This window comes from Peromyscus eremicus, chromosome 14 (assembly GCF_949786415.1).
Source record: "Peromyscus eremicus chromosome 14, PerEre_H2_v1, whole genome shotgun sequence".
NCBI lineage: Eukaryota > Metazoa > Chordata > Mammalia > Rodentia > Cricetidae > Peromyscus > Peromyscus eremicus.
Genome location: NC_081430.1, coordinates 67,237,314 through 67,251,588, shown reverse-complemented (window position 1 = coordinate 67,251,588; position 14,275 = coordinate 67,237,314). Strand labels below are relative to the sequence as shown.

Genomic DNA, 14,275 nt, shown 5'->3' with positions numbered 1-14,275 from the left:
ACATAGTGAGACCCTGTTTCAAAAAAAAAAAAAAAAAAAAAAAATTAGGGGCTGAAGAGATGGCTCAACAGATAAGGGCAGCTGCTGCTATAGAATCTGGGTTCAATTCCCAGCACTCACATGGCAGCACACAACCATCTATAACTCCAGTTCCAGGGGGTCTGATGCCCTTTTTTGGTCTCCTCAGGCTACAGACATGCATGTAGGCAAAACACCCATACATATAAAACAGAACAAACTCATAAACTTTTGAAAATTTAAAAAGAAAACTCTGTTTTCGGGCTGGGAGTTTAGCTTCTTGGGAGAGCACCTGCATATCACTACAAACATAATAAAAATCATAAGTAAATAAAATGATTAAGTGAAAGGAACTGGGGAAATTGCTTTTATATCATTCTTAAACGTGTCTCTTTGGATTTCCAGTATAACTTGTATGTGGTGGTAACACTGGAATACAGACACACTTTTAGAGACTAAAGTCTTTCTTTTATTGGGGAATCTGGAGAAATCCCTGAAGAAATTTATAGCATGCCAAGACTGACATATACATCATTGTGAAGTTTTCAGTTTACTATAATTTTTTAATTTAAAATTACAATTGGGATGTGTGTGTGTGTGTGTGTGTGTGTGTGTGATGTATATCCATTGGTGTGTATGTGGACGTCACAGGACAACTTGCAGGGGTTTGGTCTCTCCTACCATGCGGGTGCTGAGTGTTGAACTCAGTCTTGCCAGTGAGTGTCTTTACCTGCTGAGCCATCTTGCCCTCCTGCGGTTTATTGTTTAAAACGCTCTTCAGGGCCAGGCATGGGTGCTCACTTATAGTTCCAGCACTTGGAAGGCTGAGTTTTAGGAGTTCTGAGGCCAGTCTGGGCTACATGTCTCAACCTTGCCCTGCCACAAACAAACAAGACCTCCCGTGTAACAGCAGTACAAGCCCCTTAGAGGAATCTAAAACAACACAGCAAAGCTCGAAGTGCCCTGTCGCTCAGGCAGTATGCTGGCCTTGAACTCTTCCTCAGCTGCTCTGTACCAGTTCCACAGTGGCCTGTACACCGAGGCGTGCTTTGTCCTGGCTGAAGGTAAGCGATGCGCCCTTTTCCTGTCCTTGCTGGACAGTCAAACTGTTCCTACTTGGGGAAGACGCCTTCCGATGTCATTCCAGAGGACATTCACGACGAGCATGTGACCTTGGCACCATGAGCAGGGGACTCTTGAGAAACGGGCTGTTGGAAAGGTTTCGGGGCTGAGGAGAACGTCTTGAGATTAGATGTTGGCGAAAGCGGCACAGCCCGCTTGTACTGAAAACCACCCATGTGCACGCTGCGCAGTGTGCGTCGCAGCTTTAAGACTGAAGTCTCCTTTGGACTTTATATGGGGTCACATGCAGTAACTTCTCATCGATGCAGCTGCTCGCTCTCTCCTCTGACGTGTGTCATGAATCCCCTTTCACCCCACCCTAAAATATGAGTCTACTGGGATGGGGTATGCTTGTTTAAGGTAGTTTTCCTTATAAAATTGGACAGTCTGTGGCTCTGGAGTTGGATATCTCAGAAGATTGGTGACTTCTGTAGTTGAACTCATTGCTTTATGTGACGTGGATTTGCCTTTTCAAAAATGAACAGGTAAAAGTGATTTGTTACCATTTGTTTGCTTATTTATTATTTTGTATTTTTTTAGGTTGGTTTGAAGATCAAGTGTTTCATGTCAATGCCTTCGGATTCCCACCCACTGAGCCCGCTAGTACCACAAGGTATTCTATGCTACAGGAATTTGTATATTCCCAATAGCGAATGTAACATAGTTTATCTCAGTCACTACCCAGTGTCTACACTTTGTGTTGAAATGGAAAAAGCAATGGAAACTATCGTGTCTTAGCTCTAGGAGATCCGATGCCCACTTTTGGTCTCCACAGGTACATGCTCACGTGACAAGTATTCTTTCTCTCTCTCTCTCTCTCTCTCTCCCCCTACAGGTACACTCATGTGACATACATTCTCTCTCTCTCTCTCTCTCTCTCTCTCTCTTTCTCTCTCTCTCTCTCTCTCTCTCACACACACACACACACACACACACACACAAATACCCAAATAAAAATTTTAAAGTGAAAATAAAGAAAAAAAATAGACTATAAAGGCATAAAAAGAAAAATGAATTTAATGAGCCTATCCTTTATGTTACGATTTATATATCTATATGAATTACCTATATAGATAATTCTCATTATTTATGGAGTCTAGTCCAAATCCCTGTCAGTGTGCAGTGTGTGGCTCCTCAGTGGTGCACGAACAATGAAACAAAATGAGTTGCCAGGCACTTGTGAAGCCGAGGTAGAGGGTAGCACTGCCCTCTTGCTTCATACAGAAGGGGTAGTACAGAAGCTCCAGCCTGGGGCCAGCCAGGGGAGCCGCTGAGGGGACTTGACTTGCTCCTGTGGCGCTAAAGTGTACCGTTCCTTTAACCTGTCCTGAGGAGCCTTGATAGGGCATCAGTGGCAGACCTGAGAACCAGCAGTGCTCACATCTGCCTGGGGAAACGGTGGCTTTAGTGAGCTTACAGGATCATGGGTGACCTATTGAAGTCTTGCCCCAGCATGGACGATGAATCTCCATAAATGCATAGATGGAATCCATTCTCCTCAGTTAACCTTACACCTCCCAAGACTGTGTAACTGGGCCAGGATGACGTACAGCCATGTGCAGAGTGTCTGGACTCTCCAGTGAGGTTCTGTTTACTGCCCCGCCCCTCCTGTGAAGACTGCCAGTAGGCCCGACCTTGTTGCGGGGCTCTGCGGGTAATCACAGCTGATCTGATTAAAATGGAAGTGGCCGCTGTGCTCTGAGAACAGCTTTTGAAGCGTGCATACTGGGTATCCCTTTATAGCCTGTTTTAGGGTGTGTGAGTGTGTGTGTGTGTGCACACGTGTGTGTTTTAAATGATGTGCAGGCAACATACTTCATGTCTGGAATACTGTAATGTTTAAATAATTTGCAGGCAACATACTTCATGTCTGGAATACTGTGTTACACGATTGTTGTGTCTGGCACATTTTTACTTTCTTGGTGAATAGACATGGTATAGGAAATAACCGTGTTGTAATTATATAGGGCGTACTATGGAAATATTAATTTTTTTGGAGGGCCTTCTAATGCATCAGTGAAGACTTCTGTGAAACTGAGACAGCTGGAAGAGGAGAACAAGGACGCCATGTTTGTGTTTGTGTCTGATGTTTGGTTGGACCAAGTGCAAGTATTGGAGAAGCTTCACATAATGTTTTCCGGTACATATTATTTTTGTATTCTTTCTTGAACTGTTCTGAGGGATTATGTCCTAAAACTAAACGTTTGCCATGCTATTGTGGTAGAGTACATCCGTGGGCCCTGCTACATGGGAGCCAGAGGTGGGGGATTGAGCCATGATTAGAGACCAGTCTGGGCAACATAGGCAATCTTGTTTTCAAAACCAAACAAAACCAAAGCTTTCACAGTTAAAGCCAGCCAAGCGTGATGACGCATGCCTTTAATCCCATCACTTGGAAAGCAGAGGCAGGTGGATCTCTGTGGATTCCAGGCCAGCTAGGGCTGTATAGTGAGGTCCTGTCTCAAAAATAATTAAATAAATAAAGCAAAATTTTCAGCCTTGAAAAGCTATGCTCTTTTATCTCTAGGTTATTCCCCGGCACCTCCAACCTGCTTTATTCTCTGTGGTAATTTTTCATCTGCACCATATGGAAAAAATCAAGTCCAGACTTTAAAAGGTATTGAAGATCTTGTTTATAAGAGTGCTTCTAAGCTGAGTGGTGGTGCACCCCTTTAATCCCAGCACTCAGAATGCAGAGGCAGGTGGATCTCTGTGAGTTCGTGGCCAGCCTGGTCTACAGAGTGAGTTCCAGGACAGCCAGGGCTGCACAGAGAAACCTTGTCTCGAAAAATAAACAAATCATTAAGAGTGTTTCTATGTTTATATAAATTATATTGATAAATTATGTATAATATTTTAATTTTATTAAAGAGCTATAGGGTTGTACTTAATCAACTGTAACTTTATGGATTTATACAAATTAAATTAAATATGTTTGAAATTTTTTAGACTCCCTAAAGTCTTTGGCAGACATAATATGTGAATACCCAAGTATCCACCAAAGGTAAAGATCTCTGTGACTACCTTTTTTTGTTTTTAATCCAAAATAGTTTTTTTTTTTAAATGAAACATGAAGTTTATTTATATCAATGATTATAAAGAAATTGCCTGTAGAAAGAGAAAAAGTTGAGAGTGTTAAAAGATCCCAGGATAAAATTCTCACATCGTCATGTGTGTTAGACTGCTCTCTGGATTTATAGTGAAACCAAACTTAGAAGGCAGAGTGGCAAGTTGATCTGTAGTTTTTGGTGACACTTGTTTGGAGATGGACCTTCCGTATGATCATCACTGTCCTCATGAACCTCTGTAAAGACAAATCAATCTGGGCTAGCAAGGTGGCTTGGTGGGTGGAGGTGCTTGCCAAGCCTGGTAACTGAGTTCGATTCCTGAGACCCATAAAAGGAGAAAACCAACTCCTAAAAGATGTCCTCTGAATCCCACATGTGTGCCATAGCAGACACAGGCTTGTACATCCATATATGTGCAGGTGTGTGCACATGTAAAAGTTACATAAGATTCAGTCCGTCAGCCACACTAGCCACAGTTAACGCATCCTCAGGGACTGGACTGTGCAAATGCACTGGTCACCATGCTACTAATGCATAGTTTTAGATTGGAGACTTTTAGCAGTTTATTAAAATGCATAAAATAAAATAAAAATTGTTGGGTAGGCATAATGGCACCCAAGTACTGGGGAGATTGAGGCAAGAGGATTGTAGATTCCAGGCTATATAGCAAGACGTCTACTCCAAAAAAGCAAAAAAAGCCTGTGATTCAGTGGAAGGCAGTGACTAATTTCTGCTCCGGGGGTGCCGCACGCTGTTATTTCTAATGGCTGGTGTTGGATTTTTCCTGCAGTAGCCGCTTTGTGTTTGTGCCTGGTCCCGAGGACCCTGGGTTTGGTTCCATCTTACCAAGGTAATCTTTGCTCACATTTGTTTTCTATTTTTTGGCAGTCAGGAGAATGGTGTAAAATATATAATCACATCCTATGTCACATTGTTTTTATAGGCCGCCACTTGCTGAAAGCATCACGAAGGAATTCAGACAAAGAGTCCCTCTCTCAGTTTTCACTACCAATCCTTGCAGGTAAGTAGCAGCATTTTGTGTTCAACTTCTTTCATTTCATTTAAAAATTATTACTCTAATTTATTTCTGAAATTTGAGTAAATCTAAAAAGAAAATTTGATTTTGGATTCCTCAAGGTTTGAAAAATATTTTAACTATATGCAAATACTTAACCAATAGTGAATTTATGGTCTCTGTGCTGGCAACAGTGTTTCCAGCTTTCTCCTGAACCCACACTCTCGGGTCCACATGTCCACTGTCATCTTTTTGTGGATGTAGATAAATGACAGCTCTGATCGTCCCCTAGCTACCATCTCTCACCTGTTCTGGGGCCTTCCCCATCTCATTTTGTGGTACCTTTGATTTTCCAATTGCTCAGGCCATAACCATGGAGGTTTCCCCTACACTGTTTTTGAGGTAGCCCTATCAACTTGAAGGTCACCTCTCACATTTATGACCCGCCGGTCCTCTCTAATCTGGATCATTAGCCTCTAAAGTGGCCTCTGGCTTCCACTCCTCCCTGTAGAGACCATGCCATGTTGCTCTCCTGTCTGGAAAGATGGGGTCTCTCATGCCATGAGCAGCAGTCCACATCCTTGTAGAGGTAGTCATGCCCACCCTGCATTTCCTCTCCCAGTTACTTCGTCACGTCAGTGTCTGCGCCCCAAGCATGCAGGGCACACTCCAGCCTTGGGTCCCGTGTTTTGCCTCTTCCCCCGCCTGCAGTGCCCCGCTCCCGGATGTCTTAGGTCACTGTGTCTGATGAGCCTTCCCAGCTCTAATCCCATCCTCCAGCCTTCTAAACCCTCTTCTCCCAAGTGTGATCCCTCTTCACCTGTCTCTCTTTTCCAGCAGACATCATTATCATGTCTTTAATTTCTCTGCCCTCTTCCCGCATGAGAATGTAAAGTGTGTAAGACTCGTATCTTTTTCTTCTGTTCTGTTCACTAATCTTTGCATAGTGTTGGGCACATATTAAGAACTTAGTAAAGGGCTGGGAGCGCATCTCAGTGGTAGAGTGCTTTCATGGGAAATATAAAGGGCGCCACACACACACACACACACACACACACACACACACACACACCAGAATAGATACATCTATTCTAATGTATTCTAATCTAAATAGTTACATTGGACAATAGATGAGATAGATGGGTTGAATTTCTGCTGTGGTGACCACTGAGAAGTGCAGTGGGTGATGTTGATATTAAAAGACTTTTTAAAATCATTTTTTTTCCTCTGAGGAAGTCAAATATTCAACTACTGCTTTATTTCAGAATTCAGTATTGTACACAAGAAATTATTGTCTTTCGTGAAGACTTAGTGAATAAAATGTGTCGAAACTGTGTCCGTTTTCCTAGTAGCAGTTTGGATATTCCTACTCATGTAAGTAGTCATCTTTGGTAAACTACCTTTTGTTTTGTATTTATTTATTTTATTAAATTGTGTATATGGATGTTTTACCTGCATGTATGTACGTGTGCTATGGTTGTGCCTGATGCCTATGAAGGCAGCATTGGATTCCTTGGGACTGGAGTTAGAGAGGGTTGTGAGCCCCCGTGTGGGTGCTGGGAATCGAACCCGGGTCCTGTGCAAGAGCCACAGTGCTTTTAACCACTGAGTCAGTACTCCAGTCTCTGGTTTTGTTTTAAAAGATTTATTTTTTACTTTTGTCATTTCTGTGTGTGTATCTTTGTGAGCATAGTATGCACATGTATGTGCACATGTATGGAAGCCGGAAGAGGGCATTGGGTCCCTTGGAGCTGAGTTACAGGTGTTGGCAAGCAGTCTGACGTAAGTGCTGGGATCTGAACTCAGGTGCTCATGACTGCTTAACTACTGAGCCATCTCTTCAGCTCTTGTGGGCTTTTCTGTTTTATTAAACTATTTTGTTTGTTTTTGTTTGTTTGTTTGTTTGTTTTTCAAGACAGTTTCTCTTCTGCCTTTCCTGGAACTCACTCTGTAGACCAGGCTGACCTCGAACTCAGAGATCCGCCTGCCTCTGCCTCCTGAGGGCTGGGGTTAAAGGCGTGCGCCACCACCGCCTGGCTTTGATTGAACTCTTTTAAATGCTGTGCTTTATGAACTTGGTTAAGCTCCTGTGTGCTTGTGTTTTGCTGTTTCCTTGTGGTGGAACGTAGTAGTGGAGTTATGTTCTTACGTCAAGGTTGTGGCTTTCTGCTGAAGAACCTAGAGACAGATGGAAGGCCAGAGCAAGCAGGGGCTTCGTTTGAAGCTTCTCGGTTTCCCTGAAAATTCTTAGATTTACTTCATAATATGTGTATTATTTTTATAAGATGTTCGTATTTCTCACGTTTATTACATATTTCATATGGTGTGTCCACATCAGGAGGACATGCAGTGTTTATCTTGTAAATTCCAAGTTCTCAAACATACAGTTGTCATTGAGAGGTATGAAGTAAATCACTTTTATGTTTTGTTACAAATTTCTTTTTCTTTTTAAAGGTGTAGCCCGGGTTGACTGGCTACTGACTCCTGACTTACACTATGAAGCTGTAATTTTTACTTTTACTCTTGTGTGTATATGGTGTGGTCCGCACACATGTGGAAGCCAGAGAGCAGCAGCTTTGTGAAGTCCCTTCTCTTTCCACCTTTCCATGGGGAGTGGACCCAACTCAAGTCACCAGGCTTGCATTGTGGGTGGCAAGCGCTGTACCCACTGAGCAATCCTACCAGCCCTGCGAAAGTGTTATAGTTGTGATTTTTTTTTTAAGAGATGGGTCTTACTGAGTTACCCAGGCTGGCCTAAACTCATAGGCTCCAATAATCCTCTTAGCCATCTCTGTAGCTGGGACAACAGGCATGCACTATCATGTCCAGCAATATCAAATATTATTAATTATTATTATTATTTTAGATTTCTTTTTTTTTTGAGACAAGGTCTCTTGCTGTAGCCTCAAATTCATGGCAATACACAGCCTTCTAATTGGTGGGAGTACAGATTACCACACTCCCTTTTTTTTTTTTTAATGAATTGAAGTAGTAAATGACTTTATTATACGTAAGGTTGATTCAAAGAGAGGGTCAGTGTTATGATAAATGATATTAAATGAAAACTTAGATTGTTTTTCCCTAGAACATGTGATAATTTCATTCTAAGAGCAATGTTTCTTCATGGTCTGTGACTCAAGGCTTCCTTGTTTTATAGATATCCTAAGTCTTCATGGAAATCAGTACTTAATTTAAAACTACTTGTTCAACAGTTTCACTGATGAGCTGTTTTGCTTTGTTTTGTGTTCTGTTGTAGTTTGTAAAGACTGTCTTATCTCAGGGACATCTGACTCCTCTGCCTCTTTATGTCTGCCCCGTCCACTGGGCATATGATTATACTTTGAGAGTGTACCCTGTTCCCGATCTGCTGGTCATTGCAGACAAGTATGATCCGTTCACCGTGACCAACACTGAATGCCTCTGCATAAACCCTGTAAGGATGCCATGGATGGGCAAGAGTATAGCACATTTTTCTTTTTCTTCTCTAATTTTACAAATTATCTCATGTGTCGTTTGTGTGTGTGTGTGTGTGGTAGCGTGTATACCATGGTGAGAGTCACTTCTCTCCTTCTCCAAGTGGGACCCAAAGATGGAACTAAGGCTGTTGGGCTCAGCAGCAAGTACCTTACCTGTTAAGTCACTTTGCACCCTATTTCTATGACTTTATAGAGAGAATAAAATCATCACTGTGATTAAAGACATAGTTAGTCAAGCACTGATATAATTTGGTATACATAGAAGATTCCTAAACTCTTGGTATGTGATATAACTATAATGTATTGTAGGGGTTTTTTTTTTTTGTTTTTTGTTTTTTGTGGTTTTTTTTTTTTTTTTTTTGAGACGTTTCAAGAGGTTACTCTGTGTAGCCCTGGATGTCCTAGAACTCACTCTGTAGATCAGACTGGCCTCGAACTAAGAGATCCACCTGCCTCTACCTCCCAAGTGCTGGGACTAAAGCCGTGTGCCTCCATCACCTGGCTAGATTTTTTAAATAATAAGCAGACCAAAATATACAGTCAAATGAGTATTTTTCCTTTCAATGTAGCAAAGTCACACATTGTGCAGTTGCTCTTTGGGAACTGCTTTCAGATCCTGGAGCCATTTCTTTACTTTATTGATGCTTCTCCTTTGAGAATTGTGGCTTGTAGAAACTGCCCAAATGTCCAGAGTCCAAGCCCGATGAACGAAATTTCATTACAGTGCACTTGATTATTTAATTTTTCTGTAGCACTTTGAAACGACTCTGGAATGTTCAAGCTGCTTCAGTATCTGAAGATAAGATTGACTTTAGGACCTGGAAAATATATACCACAAATAATCACATAACCATAGTTTATATCAAACAGAACACTGTCTGTTTGATATAAACTCTGTTGTGTGTTTGCTTTGTTTTGATTTGAGGGAGGGTGTCATTGTGTAGCCCTGGAACTCTGCGTAGACAAGGCTGTCCTTAAACCCCGAGACCTAGCTGCCTCTGCTTACTGAGTGCTGGGATTAAAGGTGTGCTCTACCACACCGGGCCATCTTGTGATTTTTAGTCTGCATGCTGATTCTTCTGAATTTTAAATCTTAATACCTTTTTGTTTCATCTGGTTGCTTTTGTCAAGTGTACATTTGTGTGGCTTTCTCTGTCTACATAGGGCTCATCATCAACCTTGGCACATTTGCATCTTGGACCAAGAAATTAATTCTTGATTATAGGGGCTGTCATGCGCACTGTAGGAAGCTTGGCTGCATCCTTGCATCCTCACTGGGTGTCGGTTACATCTTTCACTTGTGACAATCATAAGTATCCCTAGATGTTTCTGAATGTCTCTTAAGGGACAAGAATCCCTGGTTGAGAATCATTCTGCAAGGATCAGCATACTTGGCTTCGGTGCATAAAATTTTTGGTCTGGTTTTCACAGTTTTTTTTTTGTTTAAGGTTTATTTTAAACCTAAAAAAATGCACCATGTGTGTGACTGGTGACTAAGGATGTCAAAACAGGGCATTGGATTCTATAGAACTGGAGTTATGGATGATTGTGAGCTGCCATGTGGTTGCTGGGAATTGAACCTGGTTCCTCTGCAAGAGCACCTAGTGCTCTTAACAGCTGGGCTATCTCTCCAGCCCCTCAGTCTTCATTACATTCACATATCACAGTGAGGCTATTTCCTCATTGGATATTCTCTTTAGATATTTGTTATATTGTCAGACATTTTCTTAGTTGACACATTCTCTCTCTCTCTTTTTTTAACCTTATTCATACATTTTGGTCAGGTTCAAAACTTGATATTTTGATAATGCTTCATTACTTTTTTCTTTCTTAAAAAAAGATGATCTTATTCTTTTTTAAGTTATATGCATGTGTCTGTGTGGCTATGCCCATATGCATACAGGTGCCCAGAGACCAGGGGTGTCAGATGCTTCTGAAGCGGGAGTGATGTTGAACCCCCTGAAGTGGGTGCTGGGAACTGAACTTGGATTCCCTCAAAGAGCAGTATATGTGTTTTAACTGCTGGGCCATCTTTCCAGCCCCATTTTTTCTTTTATCTCTTCTTGGTACTTACTTACAGTACTGAGTGCTTGCTGTAGGACAAGCATTGAATCAGGGCTTCAGACAGACTGAAAAGCTCTAGGCTCTGAGGTAACATTAGGTCTTCATCATAGACAGTTGCTTGTAATTCCTGCTCGGTGGTGCTGGGGGCACACTGGGATCCTGTCAACCTGGCAAGGGGCAGGGAAGACTCCTTGAACACAATGTCTGTCTTCTATGCATGTTTAATATTTTACAGTACTACTTGTTTCCACACAGAGTGGAGCCATGCCAAAGCATTTCCAATGACATTTGTTGGAATAAAACTGGTCATTTAGAAGATTACTAGACTGTGACATTTTATAGTAACCTCTAAAAAAAACCTGCTAACATTTTGTAGTCATATCTTGTAATTTTAAATCATGACTAAGAAATGTGATTCTAAAAATAGGGATTATTTTTTACAAGTCCAATAGTCACTTACGGACATTTTTGTCTCTAAAGGGCTCTTTTCCAAGAAGTGGATTTGCATTCAAAGTTTTTTACCCTTCCAGTAAGACAGTGGAAGACAGGTGAGCATGGCCTTCTCTTGCTTTTCTATTCTGAAAGTCACACTTGACAGGTATGCTTAGATTTTCCTTGTATGTCTGCAGTGACCTCCTGGGAATGCTTTAGACTAAAAGCAGTCATGCTAAGTGCTTGGTTGGTTTCTGTTGATAAGAACTTTTTCGGTGGCTTCTCAGGCTGGCTTTGGAGGTGGGCTAGTTCCCACGTAGGTTGACACCTGAGGATGCTTCCTGTTCTTCCCTTGTGGCTGTTTCTTTAAGCGTAGGCAGAGCAAACTGGCAGCAAAGTAGAGAACCTAGATGTGTGGTGATGGGGTTCAAAGGTCTTCGGAAAGTACAACTGACCACTTGGTGAGCTTGGTACCAGAAGAGGACATCAGATCTCCCGGATCTGGAGTTGCAGGCAGTTGTGATTGCCTGATGTGGGTGCTGGGAACTGAACTCGGGTCCTCTGCAAGAGCATCGAGTGTTTTAAGCCATTTCTCCAACTCCCAAGCCACTTTTTTTTTTTTCCTTTTTGAGACAGGGTCTCACTGTGTACCTTGGATTATAGGCATGTGCCACCATACCCAGTTTTTTGAGTACATATTTTTAAAGCATCCCCGCTTCCCCAATTGATACTGCTATAGATTGAACCCAGGGTCTTGGACATACTAGGCCAGCATTTACCAGTCAGCTGTGTCTCCACCCCTTGTTTTTTTGAGGGTAGCTCAGGCTGGCCTGAACTTGCTGTCCTACCTCAGTCTCTGGAACGTTGGGATTACGAGTGTGTCACATCACACTCAGCCTTCATTTCTTGTGTGTGTTTTTGTGTGAGCCGTTCTTAGCTGGCTTAGAACTGTGTAGCCCACTTTGTGTGTGTGTGTGTGTTTTTTTTTTTTTTTTATTAGACTACCTTTATAAAGATGTATCCTTTTAGGAGAACAAGTTGGATGTGAGACATATTTTTAGTGTTTCCTCTTGAATTATGAGTGTGCATGTATTGGACGTGTCTTTAAACATAACTACAACTAAGTATTAAGAAATGAGTGATAATGCTTAATTTTATTTTATTTTTCTATTTCAGCAAACTTCAGGGCTTTTGAGATTCATGAGAATAAATGAAATGAATTTTCTTATTTTTATCTTGTGTAATTTGTATATTAAATTGTAATAAACCTTAGGATGTTCTGTACAAATTGTATTTTATGAAAATGATGTTATGTTACACTTCAGAAAGTTTTATAGAAAAATGTTTTCTCTGCAGTCTCAAAAACCTGCAGGTATGTTTAAAATGTAATGCAGTGATATATTTACACTTGTTTCACTATTTCCATGCTAGTCACAATCCAGTACATTTTAAAAGTAAGTATTTAAAATTTTGTGAATCAGGGTGGAGAGATGGCTCAGAGGTTAAGAGCACTGATTGCTCTTCCAGAGGTCCTGAGTTCAATTCCCAACAACCACATGGTGGCTCACAGCCATCTGTAATGAGGTCTGGTGCCCTCTTCTGGTGTGCAGGGATACATGCAAACAGAACACTATACATAATAAATAAATCCATTTTGAGGTATATACATATTCATATATATACATATATACACACACTCTAAGGGGCTCAGTAGATAAGACTGCATTTTGTCCTTCTAGAGGACCCAAGCTCAGTTCCCAGCACCCCCAGTGGGTGGCTTACAACCACTACAGTACAGGACCAGGGGATATAACTGACTCATCTAGCCTTGGTGGGCACCTGCACTTCCGTGCACATACACACACGATTAAAAAAAAAATCTTTGTGTGTGTGTGTACAAAAACATCTAGTTTTTGTTGGATGTATACCTCAAAATGGAATTTTTTCATCATATGTATTATATTCAATAGTAATTTCCCCAATTGATTGTTCCAACAAATTTTCTCAACATAAGAGAGTGCCAGTGGTTTTGCCGTTAGAGCACAATGATATTTTTCCCTAGTGATTTAACATTAACTTGCCAGTCTGTCAAGATGGCTTGGTGAGTAGAAGCATTTGCTGTGTGCAAGCCTGACCACCTGAGTTGGATCCCCAGTACCCACAGTGGAAGAAGAGACAAACTCCCAAAAGTGGGCTTCTGACCTACACATGTGTGCATCAAATGCATGCACATAGACAACAATAGAACAAATTTCAAAAAGAGCATTAACTTACCTACATAGTAGGTAGAGTAAGCAATAAACATCTGATCAGGACTGATCTGATGACAGATGCCATTTCAAGCTATGAGCTTGGTGTGTATAGGGAAGCTGGCAGGTGAGAGGCAAGGAGAGGAGGAACGAACAGACCTTTGAGTGCTGAAGTCAAGAAGAAAATGCATTCCAAGCCAGGCTTACAGCTGCTGGGAGGTCAAGGAACAGGTGAGGCAAAGGACAGTAGTCCAGAGTTCCATTATCAGCCATTCCAGGCCTCAAATGGAGACATCAAATGGACAGTTGGATGAGTTGGGAGTTTAGAACTTGAAACAGGAGTTGGTTATTTGTGAGTTTGTTTGTTTGTTTTGAGGCAGGGTTTCTCTGTGTCGTCCTGGCTGCGCTGTCCTAGAACTCCATCTATACGACCAGGCTGGCCTTGAACTCAGAGATCTGCCTGCCTCTGCCTCCCAAGTGCTGGCATTAAAGGTGTGCGCCATCATGCCCAGCTGAGTACATACGATATTTTATATATTTGTGAAAGAGATGACGTAATGGAGACAAAGTGCTATCCCAGTCTTGGGACATTCTACTGAAAATGTAACAGAGGAAGGTGTGTGCAAAAGTGACCGAGAGAACAGATGGAAGGCTCGGGATGCAGCTCGGTGGAAGAGTGCTTGTCTTGTAGGTGCCGGGCCCTGGGTTTGGTCCTGGGATGCGCTTCCTCCCCACACAAAAAAGGATGAGTTAAGAGAAAAACCTGGGGCTGGAGAGATGGCTCAGAGGTTAAGAGCACCGACTGCTCTTCCAGAGGTTCTGAGTTCAATT

General features: G+C 41.8%; 1 protein-coding gene across 1 annotated transcript in view; it reads left to right on the top strand.

Moving 5' to 3' along the window:
- Nucleotides 1–12,423, top strand: part of Pole2 (DNA polymerase epsilon 2, accessory subunit) — a 30,168-nt gene extending 17,745 nt beyond the window's left edge. Inside the window, exons 9-19 of the mRNA XM_059279764.1 lie at nucleotides 1,034–1,082; nucleotides 1,681–1,753; nucleotides 3,108–3,280; nucleotides 3,668–3,757; nucleotides 4,090–4,144; nucleotides 4,999–5,058; nucleotides 5,152–5,229; nucleotides 6,489–6,597; nucleotides 8,480–8,656; nucleotides 11,244–11,311; nucleotides 12,372–12,423. Coding sequence (XP_059135747.1) covers nucleotides 1,034–1,082; nucleotides 1,681–1,753; nucleotides 3,108–3,280; nucleotides 3,668–3,757; nucleotides 4,090–4,144; nucleotides 4,999–5,058; nucleotides 5,152–5,229; nucleotides 6,489–6,597; nucleotides 8,480–8,656; nucleotides 11,244–11,311; nucleotides 12,372–12,390 — 951 coding nt within the window. The 3' untranslated portion in view covers nucleotides 12,391–12,423. The remainder of the gene's footprint in view (nucleotides 1–1,033; nucleotides 1,083–1,680; nucleotides 1,754–3,107; nucleotides 3,281–3,667; nucleotides 3,758–4,089; nucleotides 4,145–4,998; nucleotides 5,059–5,151; nucleotides 5,230–6,488; nucleotides 6,598–8,479; nucleotides 8,657–11,243; nucleotides 11,312–12,371) is intronic.
- The last annotated feature ends 1,852 nt before the right edge of the window (nucleotides 12,424–14,275 follow it).